The sequence below is a fragment of the Somniosus microcephalus genome, chromosome 23, assembly GCF_052327205.1.
Source record: "Somniosus microcephalus isolate GS21.2 chromosome 23, FLI_Smic_1.0, whole genome shotgun sequence".
Lineage (NCBI taxonomy): Eukaryota > Metazoa > Chordata > Chondrichthyes > Squaliformes > Somniosidae > Somniosus > Somniosus microcephalus.
In genome coordinates, this window is record NC_141009.1 from 64,866,607 (window position 1) to 64,885,704 (window position 19,098).

General features: G+C 49.8%; 1 protein-coding gene across 1 annotated transcript; it reads right to left on the minus strand.

Annotated features, from left to right (window-relative positions):
• Positions 1-4,070: 4,070 nt before the first annotated feature.
• Positions 4,071-18,151, minus strand: LOC147101920 (ciliary microtubule inner protein 2A-like). The gene is made up of 7 exons (XM_085965152.1): positions 18,141-18,151; positions 15,278-15,498; positions 13,417-13,565; positions 12,502-12,637; positions 8,809-8,903; positions 7,517-7,625; positions 4,071-4,379 (listed from the first exon to the last, which is right to left on the minus strand). Exons 1-7 carry the CDS (start codon positions 18,149-18,151, stop codon positions 4,306-4,308), a joined length of 795 nt encoding a protein of 264 aa, XP_085821278.1. The 3' UTR covers positions 4,071-4,305.
• Between the last annotated feature and the right edge of the window lie 947 nt (positions 18,152-19,098).

A 19,098-nucleotide genomic window follows, 5' to 3' on the forward strand; every position in this document is an offset into this window, starting at 1 on the left:
CCCTCTAAATCTCCTGCCCCTTACCTTGAAACTATGCCCCCTTGTTATTGACCCCTCTACTAAGGGGAAAAGTTCCTTTCTATCTACCCTATCTATGCCCCTCAAAATTTTGTACACTTCAATCAGGTCCCCCCTCAGCCTTCTCTGCTCTAAGGAAAACAACCCCAGTCTGTCCAGTCTTTCTTCATAGCTGAAGCGCTCCAGCCCAGGTAACATCCTGGTGAATCTCCTCTGCACCCTTCCTATATTGTGGCGACCAGAACTGCACACAGTATTCCAGCTGTGGCCTAACTAGCATTTTATACAGCTCCATCATAACCTCCCTGCTCTTGTATTCTATGCCTCGGCTAATGAAGGCAAGTATCCCATATGCCTTTTTAACCACCTTATCTACCTGTCCTGCTGCCTTCAGGGATCTATGTACATGCACACCAAGATCCCTCTGATCCTCTGTCCTTCCTAGGGTCCTACCATTCATTGTGTATTCCCTTGCCTTGTTAGTCCTCCCAAAATGCATCACCTCACAATTTTCAGGGTTAAATTCCATTTGCCGCTGTTCTGCCCATCTGACCAACCCATCTATATCGCCCTGTAGCCTGAGGCTTCCCTACTCGCTATTTACCACTCCACCAATTTTCGTGTCATCTGCGAACTTACTGATCATACCTCCTACATTCATATCTAAATCATTAATGTATGCTACAAACAGCAAAGGACCCAGCACCGATCCCTGCGGTACACCACTGGACACAGGCTTCCAGTCACAAAAAACAACCTTCGACCATCACCCTCTGCCTCCTGCCACTAAGCCAATTTTAGATCCAATGTGCCAAATTGCCCTGGATCCCATGGGCTCTTACCTTCTTGACCAGTCTCCCATGTGAGACTTTGTCAAAAGTCTTACTGAAGTCCATGTAGACTACATCAACTGCACTACCCTCATCCACGCACCTAGTCATCCCCTCGAAAAATTCAATCTAATAGGTTAGACATGATCTCCACCTGACAAAGCCATGCTGACTATCCTTGATTAATCCTTGCCTCTCCAAGTGGAGACTAATTCTGTCCCTCAGAATTTTTTCCAATAATTTCCCTACCATTGATGTTAGGCTCACTGGCCTGTAATTCCCTGGTTTATCCCTACTACCCTTCTTGAATAATGGTACAGGAAACTTTGTGCTATCCGGCACCGACGGGACCGAGCTGTTGCCGTTCCCTCAAAACTGCCGGACAAACCAGCGCTAATGTTGAAACATACGGAGATTTTGAGCTCCGTATCTGGCAACAAACCCTGTTGCTTAGCAACAGCTTCTAAACAGTCCAAGCGTCTCTGTAGCTTAGCAACAGCTTCAGCGAGACCTTGCAGAGCTTGACTGTTGAGAAAAAAGCAACGAAAAGAAAAAACACCTAACGAAATGGCTCCTGATTTTTGCCGGTGGTTCGAGCATTCCGGACAGTTAACCTCCGGATAACACAAAGTTTCCTGTACTACGTTAGCTGTCCTCCAGTCCTCTGGCACCTCCCCTGTGGCCAGAGAGGATCTGAAAATTTGTGTCAGAGCGCCTGCAATCTCCTCCCTTGCCTCACACAGCAGCCTGGGATACATCTCGTCTGGGCCTGGGGATTTATCTACTTTTAAGCCCGCTAAAACCGCTAGTACCTCCTCCCTCTCAATACTAATTTGTTCAGGTATATCACAATCCCCCTGCCTGATTTCTATGCCTACATCGTCCTCCATAGTGAACACAGATGCAAAATATTCATTTAAAACCTCATCCACATATTCCGGCTCTACACACAGATTGCCACTTTGGTCCCTAATGGGCCCTACTCTTTCCCTGGTTATCCTCTTGCCCTTAATATACTTTTAAAACACCTTGGGATTTTCCTTTATTTTGCCCGCCAGTGTTTTTTCATGCCCCCTCTTCGCTCTCCTAATTTCTTTTTTAAGTACCCCCTGCACTTTCTATACTCCTCTAGGGCTTCCACTGTTTTTAGTCCCTTGTATCTGCCAAAAGCCTCCCTTTTTTTCCCTAATCCATTCTTGTATATCCCTTGACATCCAGGGTTCCCTGGGCTTGTTGGTCCCACCCTTGACCTTTACGGAAACATGTTGGCGTTAGACTCTCTATTTTCTTTCTGAAAGACTCCCACTGCTCTGATGTGGATTTTCCTACAAGTAGCTGATCCCAGTCCACTTTGGCCAGATCCTGCCTTATCATATTAAAATCGGCCTTCCCCCAATTTAGAACCTTTATTTCCGGTGCATTTCTGTCCTTTTCCATGACTACCTTAAATTTCACCGAATTATGGTTGCTGTCACCAAAATGCTCTCCTACTGATACTTCTACCACTTGCCCGGGAATTAGGTCCAGTACCGCCCCCTCTCTTGTAGGACTTTCTACATGCTGGCTCAAAAAGCTCTCCTGGATGCACTTTAAGAATTCCGCACTCTCTAAGCCTTTCACACTCTGACTATCCCAGTTAATATTGGGGAAGTTGAAATCCCCTACTATTATTACCCTGTTAATTCTACACTTATTTGAGATTTGCCTACATATCTGTTCCTCTATCTCCCCCTGACTGTTTGGGGGCCTATAGTACACTCCCAGCAAAGTGCTTGCCCCTTTTTTGTTTTTAAGTTCTACCCATATGGCCTCATTAGAGGAACCTGCTAAGATATCATCCCTCCTTACAGCAGTAATTGACTCCTTGATTAATATTGCGACACCCCCTCCTCTTTTACACCCCCCCTCTGTCTCGCCTGTAGATTCTATACCCCAGAATATTGAGCTGCCAGTCCTGCCCCTCTCTCAACCATGTCTTTGTGATAGCAACAATATCGTACTCCCATGTGTTCATCAACACCTTCAATTCATCTGCCTTACTCGCAAGACTCCTTGCATTAAAATAAATGCCATCTAGCCTTGCCATACTCCCTTGTGCCGTTACATATTTGCTCTGCCTTCCAGGCTGACTTGTTTTTTCCTCTATATTTGGCTGTGCATCACCCCCTACTATAGTTCCACTCCGTATCCCATCCCCCTGCCAAGTTAGTTTAAACCCACCCCCCCAACAGCACTAGCAAAGCTCCCCGCAAGGATGTTGGTCCCGTTCCGGTTCAGGTGCAACCCGTCCGACTTATACAGGTCCCACCTTCCCCAGAAGCAGACCCAGTGATCCAGGAAACTAAAGCCCTCCCTCCTGCACCAACTCTTTAGCCACGCATTCATCTGCTCTATCTTCCTATACTCACTAGCACATGGCTACATTACACTCATCCGCAAACTTGGCTACATTACACTTGATCCCTTCATCCAAGTCATTAATGTAGATTGTAAATAGTTGGAGCCCCAGCACCGATCCTTGTGGCACCCCACTAGTTACCGTTTGCCAACCAGAAAATGACCCATTTATCCCGACTCTCTGCTTTCTGTTAGTTAGCCAATTCTCTATCCATGCTAATATATTACCCCCAACACCGTGAGCTCTTATCTTATGCAGTAACCTTTCATGTGGCACCTTATCGAATGCCTTTTGGAAATCCAAATACACCACATCTACTGGCTCACCCTTGTCCACCCTGCTTGTTACATCCTCAAAGAACTCCAGCAAATTTGTTAAACATGATTTCCCTTTCCTAAAACCATGCTGACTCTGTTTGACTGCAGTATGTTTTTCTAAATGCCCTGCTACCGCTTCCTTAATGAAGGACTCCAGCACTTTCCCAACGACATGTGCTCCTCCCAAATCCCTTCCAACCAACCACTTACCAGAGTGCCGAGGACCGCTCCTTCATGATCCCTGATGGCCGCCTCCTACTGCCTGACATCCCTCTCCCACCCACTGGCCAGCTAGGGCTACCCTCCGGATTAGGGCAGGAGACTGACAGGGCCTATATAGGTGAGGCCCGTGAGTTAAAATCTCCCGGGCCTCACACTGCCCATGGTCGGAGTGTTTGCCCTCTGTCTAGGCCCTGGCCACACGACGCCTGCCCTGAGTTAAAATCAGGGCTATGGAGTTAGCACAATAAACGGCCTGGCACTAGTGTGAGCCCTCGATAGTTTCAGGGTTACTTATGCCTGACATCACTTGGGTTCTTTTTGCTGTTTTACACATGTCAAGGAGCAATGTTGTGCATATTTTGCTCAGAACCATCCTTTATTTATCACATTCCAGCCTATTTTAACAATGCCTGTCCTTTCTTCTTTGGTACTTTTCTGTGGTTTTTACACTTCAGTTACAAATGCTATACCAATGCAATAAAATCATCCTGATATTACGGTTTTGCATTCTGAGCTGAAATCACAGACAATGGATTTGTCTATGAGCGATCCTAGAATTCTTGCCAAATGTTGACCCGATATCAAAGTTAGACCCTGTAAAACACAAGGTATTGAACCATTGAGAAGCAGACTAATGATTCTCATCACATCAGCTGGCAAAAGCATGAGCTCACGAATCAGCCTGAAGAGTCACAGTCTCATAGCTTGCATTACAATTTACTGACTGACACAGCTACCTGTTACAGCAGGGACCTGCTGAAGGCTTTACTGATTCCAATAAGCATTTGTGGGTGCTCGATGTAAACATTGGCATCCATTTGTACCTATGAAAAATATTTCAAACCTTGCATTCTGCATAGTGTTGCAATTGCTTTTATAAGTTTAATTTTTTTTTCAAGACTGAGGTAACAAAACAGGAGAGCAACCCAGATTATGGGGATACATCTGGTTGGGGAATAATCTCAGGATAAGGGGTCGGCCATTTAGGACTGAGATGAGGAGGAATATCTTTGCTCAGAGTGTGGTGAATCGTTGGAATTTTCTTCCCCAAAGGGTTGTGGAGGCTGAGTCGTTGAGTATATTCAAGACGGAGATCGATAGATTTTTGGACTCTAAGGGAATCAAGGGGTGTGGGGGTTGGGCGGGAAAGTGGAGATGAGGTAAAAAATCAGCCATGATCTTATTGAATGGCGGTGCAGGCTCGAGGGGCCGAATTCTTACGTTCTTGTGTATGTATTTTCAACCAGACTTCCGAAAAAAATCCTCTTGTCTAGGAATATAGGAACAGGTAGGCCATTTAGGCCCTTGAGCCTGTTCCGATATCCCTTAATATCTTTGGTTAACAAAAATCTATCAATCTCAGTCTAGCCTGACATAGAAACCATTGCTTGGGGGGAGTGGGGCAGAGAACAGGGAACTATACCCAGCATCAGACTGTGTTATACTGTGCATTATATATATTACTAGTTGATCTCCTGTGGTCCAAAAACTGACTGTAAAAGCTTTTATAGATATGTGAAGAGAAAAAGATTGGTGAAGTCAAGCGTAGGTCCCTTGCAGTCAGAATCGGGGGAATTTATAATGGGGAACAAAGAAATGGCAGACCAATTAAATACGTATTTTGGTTCTGTCTTCACAAAGGAGGACACAAATAACGTCCCAGAGATGTCGGGGAACATAGGGTCTGATGAAAGGGAGGAACTGAAAGAAATCAGTATTTGTAGGGAAATGGTGTTAGGGAAATTGACGGGATTGAAGGCCGATAAATCCCCAGGGCCTGATAATCTACATCCTAGGGTACTTAAGGAAGTGGCCCTGGAAATAGTAGATGCATTGCTGATCATCTTCCAACATTCGATGGAATCTGGAACAGTACCCATGGATTGGAGGGTAGCTAATGTTACCCCACTATTCAAAAAAGGTGGTAGAGAGAAAACAGGGAATTACAGACCGGTGAGCCTGACATCGGTAGTGGGGAAAATGCTAGAGTCCATTATAAAAGATGTAATAGCAGAGCACTTGGGAAACAGTGACAGGATCGGACAAAGTCATCATGGATTTACAAAAGGTAAATCGTGCTTGACTAATCTACTGGAATTTTTTGAGGATGTAACTGGTAAAATAGATAAGGGAGGACCAGTGGGTGTGGTGTATTTGGACTTTCAAAAGGCTTTTGATAAGGTCCCGCATAAGAGATTAGCGTGTAAAGTTAAGGCACATGGGATTGGGGGCAAGGTATTGACTTGGATAGAGAACTGGTTGGCAGACAGAAAGCAAAGAGTTGGAATAAACGGGTCTTTTTCCAAGTGGCAGGCAGTGACTAGTGGGGTACCGCAAGGATCGGTCCTTGGACCCCAGCTATTCACAATATATATTAATGATCTAGATGAGGGAACTAGATGTAATATCTCTAAATTTGCAGATGACACAAAGCTGGGTGGGCGTGTGTGCTGTGAGGAGGATGCCGAGAAACTCCAGTATGATTTGGACAGGTTGGGTGATTGGGCAGAAGCATGGCAGGTGCAATATAACGTGGATAAATGCGAGGTTATCCACTTTGGTGTCAAAAACAGGAAGGCAGATTATTATCTGAATGGCAATAGATTGGGAGAAGGGGAAGTGCAATGAAACCTGGGTGTCCTTGTGCACCAGTCACTGAAGGTAAGCATGCAGGTGCAGCAGGCGGTTAAGAAGGCAAATGGTATGTTGGCCTTCGTAGCGAGAGGGTTTGAGTACAGGAACAAGGATGTCTTGCTGCAGTTGTACAGGGCCTTGGTGAGACCACATCTTGAGTATTGTGCGCAGTTTTGGTCGCCTTATCTGAGGAAGGATGTTCTTGCCATGGAAGGAATTCAGCGAAGATTCACCAGGCTGATACCTGGGATGGCAGGAATGACATATGAGAAGAGATTGGGTCAATTGGGCTTATACTCGCTGAAGTTTAGAAGAATGAGAGAGGATATCATTGAAACTTATAAAATTCTGACAGGACTGGACAGACTAGATGCAGGAAGGATGTTCCCTATGGTCGGGGAGTCCAGAACCAGGGGTCACAGTCTAAGGATAAGGGGTAAGTCATTTAGGACAGAAATGAGGAGGAATTTCTTCACCCAGAGAGTGGTGAACCTGTGGAATTCTCTACCACAGAAGGCAGTAGAGGCCAATACATTAAATATATTCAAGAAGGAGTTGGATATATTTTTTAAGGTTAAAGGGATCAAGGGATATGGGGAGAACGCAGGAACAGGGTACTTAAATTGGATGATCAGCCATGATCGCATTGAATGGCGGAGCAGGCTCGAGGGGCCGAATGGCCTACTCCTGTTCCAGTCTTCCTAGAATACTTGAAGCTTGACGTTTGACAGGTGGAGCTAGTCAAGTATGGTGCTAAGCAGCTTGAAAAGAACAGGAATGAAACTTGCTGTTTCAGTCGTAGCATGGCAGAGTGGCCATGTTCAGCGATACTTCAGGCGATCTGCACAGTGAAGTGCCTAACTAACGAGCAGAGTCACCCTTATCCCAGATCATTCCTTTGCTCCATTTTGGACAAAGCTGAAACTATAAAAACCTGTCGATCGTGTGAAATTCGGTAAGTGTACTTGCACACTCAGTAAGTGCAGTGAGAATCCAGTAAGTATTCAGCGTGTACAACATTCTTCAGTGAGAGTATGGTATATCGGGTGTGTATGGAGGGTGTGCACAGTGACTGTACAGTCATAAACAAAACATACCTGGCACATGACCACCATAGTTAGGAACCAGTGGTGTGTCGAGGTAAAGTTTACTGTTAGGGTGTGGATCCTCTTCTCGATAACCTCTCAGCTTGTTCCTCACATAGTACTGAAAGAGAAAAGTTCACAATCAGGGCATGTCCTGTTTGCGATTTAAAACTGAAAACAGGCAAATCTTTCAGAGCATGAATTCACCGTTCCCGTTATCACCATTTTACAGTGACCCACCCAGTAGGGGGCTGCCTGTGATGGGCACCTAGCTGCTTGAAATATTTAAATGGGGGTCTTCTAACATCAATAGGACCCCAACACCAGTTTAGGACTGAACTGGGCAAAGCGCGCGGTATCAGATAGCGACTGGGCTGCAGAAGAGCCGGAAGGTAAATGAGCCCGGGAGGAGCAGGAGAGCTCCCCCACCAGGCTCCACAAGCCCAGCCTCTCCACCTCCACCGCCTCTGGACATCTGGGTTGCCCCAGGGGCCGACCTTCTTCCGGCCCAGAGACCAGTTGGCCAGGCCGGCAACAGCCTGCTCCGGGGTGGGTGCTCGATTTCAGGCCGCCGTTTGCCGGCTGGATGGCCGCTCAGGTGGGAATCTACCCCAGTATGTTTGATAAGAAATCGTAAACTTTCGGAGTACTCATTGTGTTAAGCTTCCTACCCCGTGCTGCTAGCTGTTCAGACCCCTGCCCAGGACAGACTGAGCTTCCCCTGGGCATGGGACCTGCTAGGAGTTATCTGCACCCAGAGTCAGGGGGTGGATGTGTGGCGAAGAACCTATTCAAGTCTGGCGCTCCTGGCAGAGCGTGTGACTCAGACACTGGTGCCTCTGCCCATACCTTGGGCCATATTAGAGGTTGGGAACTGAAACCAGATAACTTGAAATACTGCCCTAACCTTCACCCGCCCCCCACTGCCATGCCTCCAATTTCTCACCCTTTTTACCTGACATTACGTCACAAACATTGGCTTCTGATTGGCTGAAAACTGGCTGTTATTTTGAGCCAAGGCAGGCTCAGAAGTCTAAAGACTTCAAAGTAGATGTGACCAGATCACCTTTTCAGATGTTGTTTAAGCAACAAAAAGAAACGCGTCACCACCTACAAGTTATCCACTCGCTGGTGCCAGCAGTCTGGTTGCACCCCAGTGAGGTAATGTATTGGTGCTCCAAGGGTTAACTTAAAAGGACTATTAATCAAAGTTTGAAGGGAAAAGGTTTTCAAATGAAGGGACCGTATCTCCGAGAAGCATTCGGCAGGGCGCCCTTGAAACAGTGTTAGAAAGATGCCAGTACCTGTTTGCGCTCAAACTTGTCCATAGCATTCTGCACCTGTTCCTGGTAAGGATGTGCAAACTCGTTGCCTATTCGTGGAATAAATCCAGTGTAACCTACACCAAGCAATGAGAGGAGGAGAGAGTAGCGTTAATCTGTACACAGCATCTGCTGCTTATCCTGCGGCATCCTCCTCGCCGCAACAAAGGTGTCTAATTGTCAACAAGCTCAGGAGACCCGGGGACTCGACACTGAGGCTCTGTAAGACCCGCAGGATGCTGTCCCAGCAGTGGTGCTGGCATGGTGCTCACTGGTGCCCTCAGCACTGTGATGAAATATGTCATTCATCAGACTCTGTAGTTAACTGTATATATTGTATTGCCTGCTCCGGTGTTTGTATCTTGTATTGTGTATAGGGCACCGCCCCCTTTGTGTGTCGGCTCCGCCCATACCTGGCCCTACTTAAGACAAGTCCAGGCTTGTCCTGCAGTAGAACAGCAGCAAGCTAGGTGCAGCCACCGGCATCTTTTCTTTGCTAATAAAAGCCTTTGTTTTATTCTGCTAACTTCGAGTCTTGGATTTATTGAGGCACGTCAAGCACCAACACTGCCGGAGTTTGTAGGGTCAGCAAGAGGGCATGTCATTTACATGGGGCCTGTGAGCATAAGTGCCATCTCCGGTGTCTGCCTACCCCATGCAAACAGAAATCTGGTACCCGGCTGCATGGAGTGGGGGGGGGGGGGCGGGTAGGGCTTGGAAGTTGCCCCCGTTCCGAAAGCCCAGGCATCTCCACTTTGGCTGCCTTTGTGTAAAGCGGATAATCCAAATGCATCCTGGGCTTGGCACCCCGATGGAGCCCATTTGCAGCCAGCTGAAGGCCGGTATACATCATCTGCATAAACAACGCTGGGTCCCTAATCACTGGGGAAGTGGGCAATCGTGGCATAGGAAGTCCCAGAGCCTGCCCGTCAGCTCGCCACCACTTGTCCTGTGAGGACTGGGCAGAGGTTCCTCCCCTTAAAATACTCTGGAAACAGGGCAACCGAGTTCCTGCCGCATTCTGATGGGTTCCACCTCAGGTCCTGTGGGATCACATTCCCTGGCCTCCCTCCTGTGGGATCACATTCCCTGGCCTCCCTCCTGTGGGATCACATTCCCTGGCCTCCCTCCTGTGGGATCACATTCCCTGGCCTCCCTCCTGTGGGAGCACATTCCCTGGCCTCCCTCCTGTGGGAGCACATTCCCTGGCCTCCCTCCTGTGGGATCACATTCCCTGGCCTCTGAAGAGCTGGACAAAATCATCACCGATGATAAAAATAAACTGATGCTGAGATTGTAAATTGTTTCATGATTCATCAAAAGAGGACATTTGATTCAGCTTGAACACGGGATTCAGCAGTATGATCTAAAATAAGATTGTGTTAGCCTGTGCCACTTTGAGTTATGGTGCTGGACAAAATTATAACAAAAGATTTAATGGATAAAATCCATTAAGCTCCACAAATAGATCAGCACCACCTGAATACCTCCCCATATCCCTAACCCCACCTACCCACCCTCCCCATATTCCCAACCCCACCGACCCACCCTCTCCCCATATTCCCAACCCCACTGACCCACCCTCTCCCCATAGCCCCAACCCACCTACCAACCCTCTCCCCATATCCTAAACCCACCTCCCCACCCTCTCCCCATATCCTAAACCCACCTCCCCACCCTCTCCCCATATCCCCAACCCCACCGACCCACCCTCTCCCCATATCCCCAACCCACCGAACCACCCTCTCCCCATATCCCCAACCCCACCGACCCACCCGCTCCCCATATCCCCAACCCCACCTACCCACCCTCTCCCCATATCCCCAACCCCACCGACCCACCCTCTCCCCATATCCCCAACCCCACCTACCCACCCTCTCCCCATATCCCCAACCCCACCTACCCACCCTCTCCCCATATCCCCAACCCCACCTACCCACCCTCTCCCCAACCCCACTGACCCACCCTCTCCCCATATCCCCAACCCCACCGACCCACCCTCTCCCCATATCCCCAACCCCACCGACCCACCCTCTCCCCATAGCCCCAACCCACCCTCTCCCCAAATACCCAACCCCACCTACCCACCCTCTCCCCATATCCCCAACCCCACCTACCCACCCTCTCCCCATATCCCCAACCCCACCGACCCACCCTCTCCCCATATCCCCAACCCCACCGACCCACCCTCTCCCCATATCCCCAACCCCACCGACCCACCCTCTCCCCATATCCCCAACCCCACCGACCCACCCTCTCCCCATATCCCCAACCCCACCGACCCACCCTCTCCCCATATCCCCAACCCCACCGACCCACCCTCTCCCCATAGCCCCAACCCACCTACCCACCCTCTCCCCAAATACCCAACCCCACCTACCCACCCTCTCCCCATATCCCCAACCCCACCTACCCACCCTCTCCCCATATCCCCAACCCCACCGACCCAACCTCTCCCCATATCCCCAACCCCACCGACCCACCCTCTCCCCAACCCCACCGACCCACCCTCTCCCCATATCCCCAACCCCACCGACCCACCCTCTCCCCATATCCCCAACCCCACCTACCCACCCTCTCCCCATATCCCCAACCCCACCGACCCACCCTCTCCCCATATCCCCAACCCCACCGACCCACCCTCTCCCCATATCCCCAACCCCACCGACCCACCCTCTCCCCATATCCCCAACCCCACCTACCCACCCTCTCCCCATATCCCCAACCCCACCCTCTCCCCAACCCCACCGACCCACCCTCTCCCCATATCCCCAACCCCACCCTCTCCCCATATCCCCAACCCCACCGACCCACCCTCTCCCCATATCCCCAACCCCACCGACCCACCCTCTCCCCATATCCCCAACCCCACCTACCCACCCTCTCCCCACATCCCCAACCCCACCGACCCACCCTCTCCCCACATCCCCAACCCCACCCTCTCCCCACATCCCCGACCCACCCTCTCCCCACATCCCCAACCCCACCCTCTCCCCAAATACCCAACCCCACCTACCCACCCTCTCCCCAAATACCCAACCCCACCTCCCCACCCTCTCCCCAAATACCCAACCCCACCTCCCCACCCTCTCCCCAAATACCCAACCCCACCTCCCCACCCTCTCCCCAAATACCCAACCCCACCTCCCCACCCTCTCCCCAAATACCCAACCCCACCTCCCCACCCTCTCCCCAAATACCCAACCCTACCTCCCCACCCTCTCCCCAAATACCCAACCCCACCTCCCCACCCTCTCCCCATATCCCCAACCTCTCCCCATACCCCACCCACCCTCTCCCCATATCCCTCAGTACCACTTACCCAACTTCTCACCAGATTCCTGAATCCTTCTCTGAACAGAAACACATCTAATTGCCCTTTGACCTATTTACTGTCTCCTTCCCTGGTAAGTAATTCCACAAGTCGATTACCTTTTGGGTGAAAAAGTTCCTCTCGCCTCCCTATCAGCTCCTCCTAAATTAACTAACATCCCATTGGATTGAAATGGAGCAGTGGGACATGGTAATGGGTTTAAACATTCACAGTAAGTTCACTTGTCTGCTGTTTGAATTAAAACATAATTGGTTCACACGTTCCAAGGAACAGGTTTTGGTTTTCTTGGACTTGTCACCTTTCAGTCGGAATTATTTTTCTAGATTGCTCCTGTCACGTACCTGAGACTCCTCTCCTCTGGAGTTCGGGAGGTTGAGTGGTGAAAAGATGCTTGTGCTTGTACAGCTGAGTCCAGCTTACTGGATCCACGTTTGCAGCCACCGGTTTCAGTGGCCTGTTCTCACCGGCGACTGCAAGCTGAGAAAGGGAATGTCACCACATTAGCCGGAAGCTTAATATCTCTATGCTCCTGGTGTAGGTGTGAGTGTTCTGTTACTGTAGGTGCTATTGATGCCTGTACCTTTCTCTGTTGCCCCTCTCTCTCCTCGCGTGTTTCTGGGTGTTGCAGTCTAGTGTATGAGCCCAGGCATTAGTTCAGGTGCGAGTGTTAACCGTGTAGTTACTCCGCTCTATGATACACCCCGCAGCCAGTGGCTACATATTGTGAGTGCAGTCTCTTTTCTACAGTATCCAACATTTTTCTGTGAACATTATGCTCCTCTGGTTGAGGCATCCTAGTGCTGGGTGAATGGAACACTTTCCGACTTCAGCCTCAAGCACTTCCAGGTCAGGTATGGAATGCTTAGCTGCAGCCTTAAGCTCCCTCGACTCTGCCACAACAGTGGCCCTCAGCCCCAGCCTTGGAAGAGCACCCCTACTGCACTGATGTGACACTTTTCCAAACTCCATATGGCTTCTCCAAGCTTGCCAATTAGCGCAGCAATGGAGGTAGTTCTGCCCCAGAGGCCTTTGCCCACTAGGAAGTTGGCTGTGATTGCCCAAACTCATTCTTCCCATCAATCTGGGCTGGAATTGAACCCATGTCCCTCCTTACTCCTCATAATTAAATAATAATCCCATTGGGTTGAAAACACGTTGTGCCGTATGTTAATGGTTAAAGGTCAGTGTCTAAGCTCCTCCTACCCACCCCATGCATGTGTGCAGCTGCCGATGTAGGTACGTCTTACAGTTTGTACCTTTCTTCTTCCATCCAGATAGGTGAGGAGCACGGGCTCTTGAAGTTTCTGCGCATATTCCATTTGCCGTCTCCGTAAGTCCAGTCCAGACTCAAGGGTCTCCTTGTAGTAGCTTCCACCATAGTTGAATAACTTTTGAGGGATGTAGCCTGATGAATAAAGACAGTGAGAGATGAGAAGAGTGAGAGAGTCACCACTCTAATCCAGTCCTCTGGGATGTGGCATGTTGGCCATCATCTCAAGGCAGCTGGAATACAAAGGGTGAAAGTGATGTCACAATGATATAAAGCTCTGGTCAGACCCCATCTGGGACACTGGGTGTTACAGTTATATAAAGCTCTGGTTAGACCCCATCTGGACACTGGGTGTTACAGTTATATAAAGCTCTGGTCAGACCCCATCTGGACACTGGGTGTTACAGTTATATAAAGCTCTGGTCAGACCCCATCTGGGACACTGGGTGTTACAGTTATATAAAGCTCTGGTCAGACCCCATCTGGGACACTGGGTGTTACAGTTATATAAAGCTCTGGTTAGACCCCATCTGGACACTGGGTGTTACAGTTATATAAAGCTCTGGTTAGACCCCATCTGGGACACTGGGTTCAGTTCTGGGCCCCGCACCTCAGGAAGGATACATTGACCTTGGAGGGGGACCAGCGCAGATTCACTAGAATGATACCGGGGCTAAAATGGTTATATTATGAGGACAGGTTGCACAGACTAGGCTTGTAGCCACTTGAGTATAGAAGATTAAAGGGTGATCTAATTGAGGTGTTTAAGATGATTAAAGGATTTGATGGGGGTTGGGGGGATGGAGGTTAGCAGCCAGAAAACCCGGGTTTTACGGAGGTCCTGCCTAATTTAATGGTAGGACCTCATTTAATTTTTTGGCTTTGTCTTCTGGCTGCAGCCGGCCGAATTGAGAGGCTGGTTGGCAGTCAGGCCGGAAGGCCTGCGGCACAAGGGAACGGAAAGGAACAGAGGGAGGGAGAGATCATGGAGGCTGGACAGGACATCGTGGAGGGCCGGAGAGATCACGAGGGGGGGAAGGGGGGGTCGCGGGGGTGGGGGGGCGAAGGTGGGTCGCGGGGGTGGGGGGGCGAAGGTGGGTCGCGAAGGTGGGTCGCGGGGGTGGGGGGGGCGAAGGTGGGTCGCGGGGGTGGGGGGCGAAGGTGGGTCGCGGGGGTGGGGGGCGAAGGTGGGTCGCGGGGGTGGGGGGCGAAGGTGGGTCGCGGGGGTGGGGGGGCTAAGGTGGATCGTGGGGGTGGGGGAATTCCGTTTGCGGGGGGAGGAGGTGATTCGATCGCGAGGGGAAGCAGCTTTGCTTGAGGTGCTGGGGGGGGGAAGCACTCCTGCTCCTCCTGGCCCACTAGCAGTGAGGGAAAGGCACTCACCTGCTGGATCCGGCCATTCTTGCTTCCCTCCAGCTGCCGGGTGTCCTGAGCCCTAGAAAACTGAGCTCACAGGCGTTAAATTTAAAACTGTGGTTAATTTTGAGGCGCTAAGTCTCATTATAATATTTAAATGACTGACCCGCCTGTGGACAGCAGGTTAGTCGCCCGCCCCCTAACCAGCCTCTGTTAGAACCTAGGGTTAAGGTCAGGTTTCAGATTTTTGAAATTTTAACGTCTCCCGCCCTGGAGTCCAGTTTTGCTTTGTTTTGAAGCCCTCCCATACCCTGTAAAAGTGAGGGAAGGTGGCGTCAATGGTGATCGTTGTCATTGCTCAATAACTGGAAGGCAAAGCACAAGCTGTCTGGGAATGTCGGGAAGCAGAACATATTCAAGTCCTGCTGGTGATACTGGTTACAAAGCGTTGGATTGTGTTTCGGATCTGTTCCCTGCCAGGTGTGACTCACCGATGTAACCTGGAACGAGTTTCTGTGGGTGGATCTGGTCCGACACATCAGGGGAACAATATTCCTCGTATTCCGGAAGACAGTCATCTGGAGGCTTGGTTGTTGGCGACAGCATCGATTGGCCAGCTCTCCCGGTTTTAGGATCCTTCAGGATATCATGGGTAGTCTTCCCGTAAGTCTTGCCAATACGGAATGGGAATGTCTGGGGGTACCCTCCATATCTGTACCGGAGACAAAAGCAAACATCATTTCAGAACGGCCAGAGCAAATAACCAGCTGTATTTTGGTTCTGAATGACTTAGCATCCCATGGTAGCCATGTGATGCCTAGGTAGGGGGTGGATCTGGACGGCCTGCAATTCTGGCTGCCAGATGGTGGGAGCACTAGCCTTGTCTGGTATCTCCTCGCCTCGGAGTCAGGAGGTTGTGGGTTCAAGTCCGACTCCAGAGACTTGAGCACAAAAATCTAGGCTGAGACTCCAGTGCAGTACTGAGGGAATGCTGCACTGTCGGAGGTGCCGTCTTTCAGGTGGATGTAAAAGATCCCACGGCACTATTTCGAAGAAGAGCAGGGGAGTTATCCCCGGTGTCCTGGCCAATATTTATTCCTAAATCAACATCACTAAAACAGATTATTTGGTCATTAACACGTTGCTGTTTGTGGGAGCTTGCTGTGCATTGGCTGTCACGTTTCCTGCATTACAACAGTGACTACACTTTAAAAAGTACTTCATTGGCTGTAAAGCGTTTGGAACGTCCTGAGGTCATGAAAGGCGCTATAGAAATGTAAGTCTTTCTTTTCCTCCTACCCGACACCCCCACCCAACACTTGTGAGCTTTGTGTGTGTTTCAGAGCACAGGTTTGATTTGGTTTTTGGAGCCTTTACATACTGACAGCACACAGTGCGGAGACCCAGAATATGGGGAGCTCCACAGTTTTTGAACATCCATTTTTGGCCCTAGCTCTTAATCATTTACTATTATAGACAAGCATGCATTCAACAACAACATATTTGTATAGCGACTTTAATATAGTAAAAGGTCCTAAGGCGCTGAAATGAGTAAATGTCTGCTCCTGTCATTTGACGCATTGTTCGGGAAACACAAACAGTGCACAACTGAGTAGCCAATTGGAATTCATCAATAACCAGCCAGAAGCCTCTTAATCAATATAAGTAGCACAAATTGAGACCGTGGAGCTGTGGAGTACAATCCTCAGCTCTCGCAACCAAACGGAAATTGCACGCAGCTCGGTGTAGTGAGGAGGCCTTGCGGATGTTTTTGAGATTGAAGGTCAGTTCAGTAACAAGAACTGGCTACAATGTATGTGAGAGGCAGTCAGTGAATGGGGATTGGCTACAACTTGCACAGGGTATTACAGCCCCTAATAATTATAAAAGAAAAAATGAAAGACTCGCATTTCTATAGCGCCTTTCAGGACGTTCCAAAGCACTTTACAGCCAATGAAGTACTTTTGAAGTAATAATAATAATAATAAAACTTTATTGTCATTGTACAAGAACAACGAAATGTGATCTTGCAAGCTCCCATGAGTCCAGTACAAATAACATTAACATTAAACGTAAATAGCACCGTCCTGGGAGAAGCAAAGCCGCTGCGTCTGTGCGCGCCGCCATTCCATTTCCACCATTCCTCCTGTCCGACAATCTTCAGCCCAACGCCCGGGCCTGCTCACCAACCGCCCCTCCTCGGGGCTCCTTCCGTGACCTTCTGCACCTGGTCTTCCCTGATGGTCACCCCTCCAGGTACTAACCAGGCCTAGTTCTGCTTAGCTTCCAAGCCTTGCCAGTGACCCTGTCCCTAGTCCCAGGAACACTCTTGTAACGTAGAAAATGCGGCAGCCAATTTGCGCACAGCAAGCTCCCACACACAGCAATGTGATGATGGCCAGATAATCTGTTTTAGTGATGTTGATTGAGGGATAAATATTGGCCAGGACACCGGTGATAACTCCCCTGCTTGTCTTCGAAATAGTGGCATGGGATCTTTTATGTCCACCTGAGAGAGCAGACGGGGCCTTGGTTTAACATCTCATCCGAAAAACGGCACCTCCGACAGGGCAGCACTCTCTCAGCACTGCACTGGAGTGTCAGCCTAGATTTTTGTGCTCAAGTCTCTGGAGAGTTGCTAATAGATATACTCACTGAATGATACACACAGTCTCCAATAGATAGGCACACTGGCCTAGAAATACGGTAGCCCCTGAAAATGGGCATGGGGATCATGCTGCGATACGAACCTGTGCCCGTTCGGAGCACGTGAAATTTGCGCTGCTTGCATGATAGCAGCGTTCAGCCAAGTGCTGAACGCACTGCTGAGTGGGAATGCTCAGCAGAGGGCCCAAGTTCATGTGAGGCTAGCTCCAATTAAAGCTAGCCCAGACAACTTAAAGGCAGTCTGCACATCTTAAAGGGGAGGTGCTTTCTGCCTGTGGTGGAAGCGCTTTTGGGGGCTACTGTCAGGAAAAAAGGAGAGAGAGAAATGGCTCAACAGGCCAGAGAAAAGGTTCCAAGATTCTCCGATGCAGCACCGGAGGTGTTGGTCCAGGAGGCCAACTCCAGGAGAGAGGTCCTCTTCCTACAGGGAGCCAGGAGGCCCTCTAGGCAACAGACTAGACTGCAGTGGGTGCAGATAGCCAATGTGGTCAATGCCAGCAGTATAGCCATGAGGACCTGGACTCAGTGAAGGAAGAAGTTTAATGACCTCACACGCATGGTCAAGGTCAGTGAATTCACCTTCAAATGCCATATCTCACCATCTGCACCACTAGCCTCACAAACTGCTCAATGCACCAGATTCCCGTCACTCACCTACCAACAATTCCTACAAAACATGACTCATACCTCACATTCATAGCTTAACCTCACCCGCACGCACTTACCACTGCTGCATGCCTCACACCTCCAGCTCACAGCTTGAATACATTGTCAGCTATTCAACCATGTCAACTACATCACCTAAACACATTACACCACACTCACTGACACACTTCCCTTTCTTTTGCAGGAAAAGGTGTCGCATAACCGGTGCCAGCAGACCTTAACCGGCAGGGGACAGGCTTCCCTGCATCACCTCACCCCCTTGGAGGAGACGGTGCTGGCAATTCTTGGCAGGGGCATGGCTAAGCCCATGGCCAGCGGCGGGGCTGAAGGAATACAAGTTGCCGGTATCCTCATATGTTATCCTCCTCACATCCCACTTCCTCCTCATCCAACAATCTCTTCTGATTTACAATCTGCACATGGTGTAAGCATGCACCTCTTGCTTTCCCCCCTCTTCTCACCACAACCCGACCCTTGTGTCTTTCTCATTTCAGACACCCAAGAAATGCAACCTGCCCACCCGGGAGAGGAGAGTGAAGAAGAAGAAGAAACACCATCTCTCGCTTTCACACTCCCAGCCACCAGCTCAGATACTGACACTCCGCGTATTTTAGAGGATAGGTTAGGCGTGGGATTTGCATGTGGTTAGACACCGGACAGGAGTGGCCTGCAGCCAGGGCAGGGGGAAAGGGTAGCTCAGGTGCCAACTCCTGGAGGGCGAGGTTGCACACGAGTTCTGCTGCACAGGACTCAGACGAAGACCTCAATGGGGCGGCCTATAGAGTAATGCTGATGGGTATGCACAATGAAATTCTTGGTGCATTGTCAAGGAGCAGAGAGGAGTCTAGCTCCAGCCTTGCAAAGGGCTTTGGGCAGAGCTTGGAGCCCATCCTTTCAAGCATGGAAGGGCTGGGCAGACCAATTAACGTACATGTGGACCCAACCATCATGATGTGTCTAATGGCTGAAGTTTCAGCTT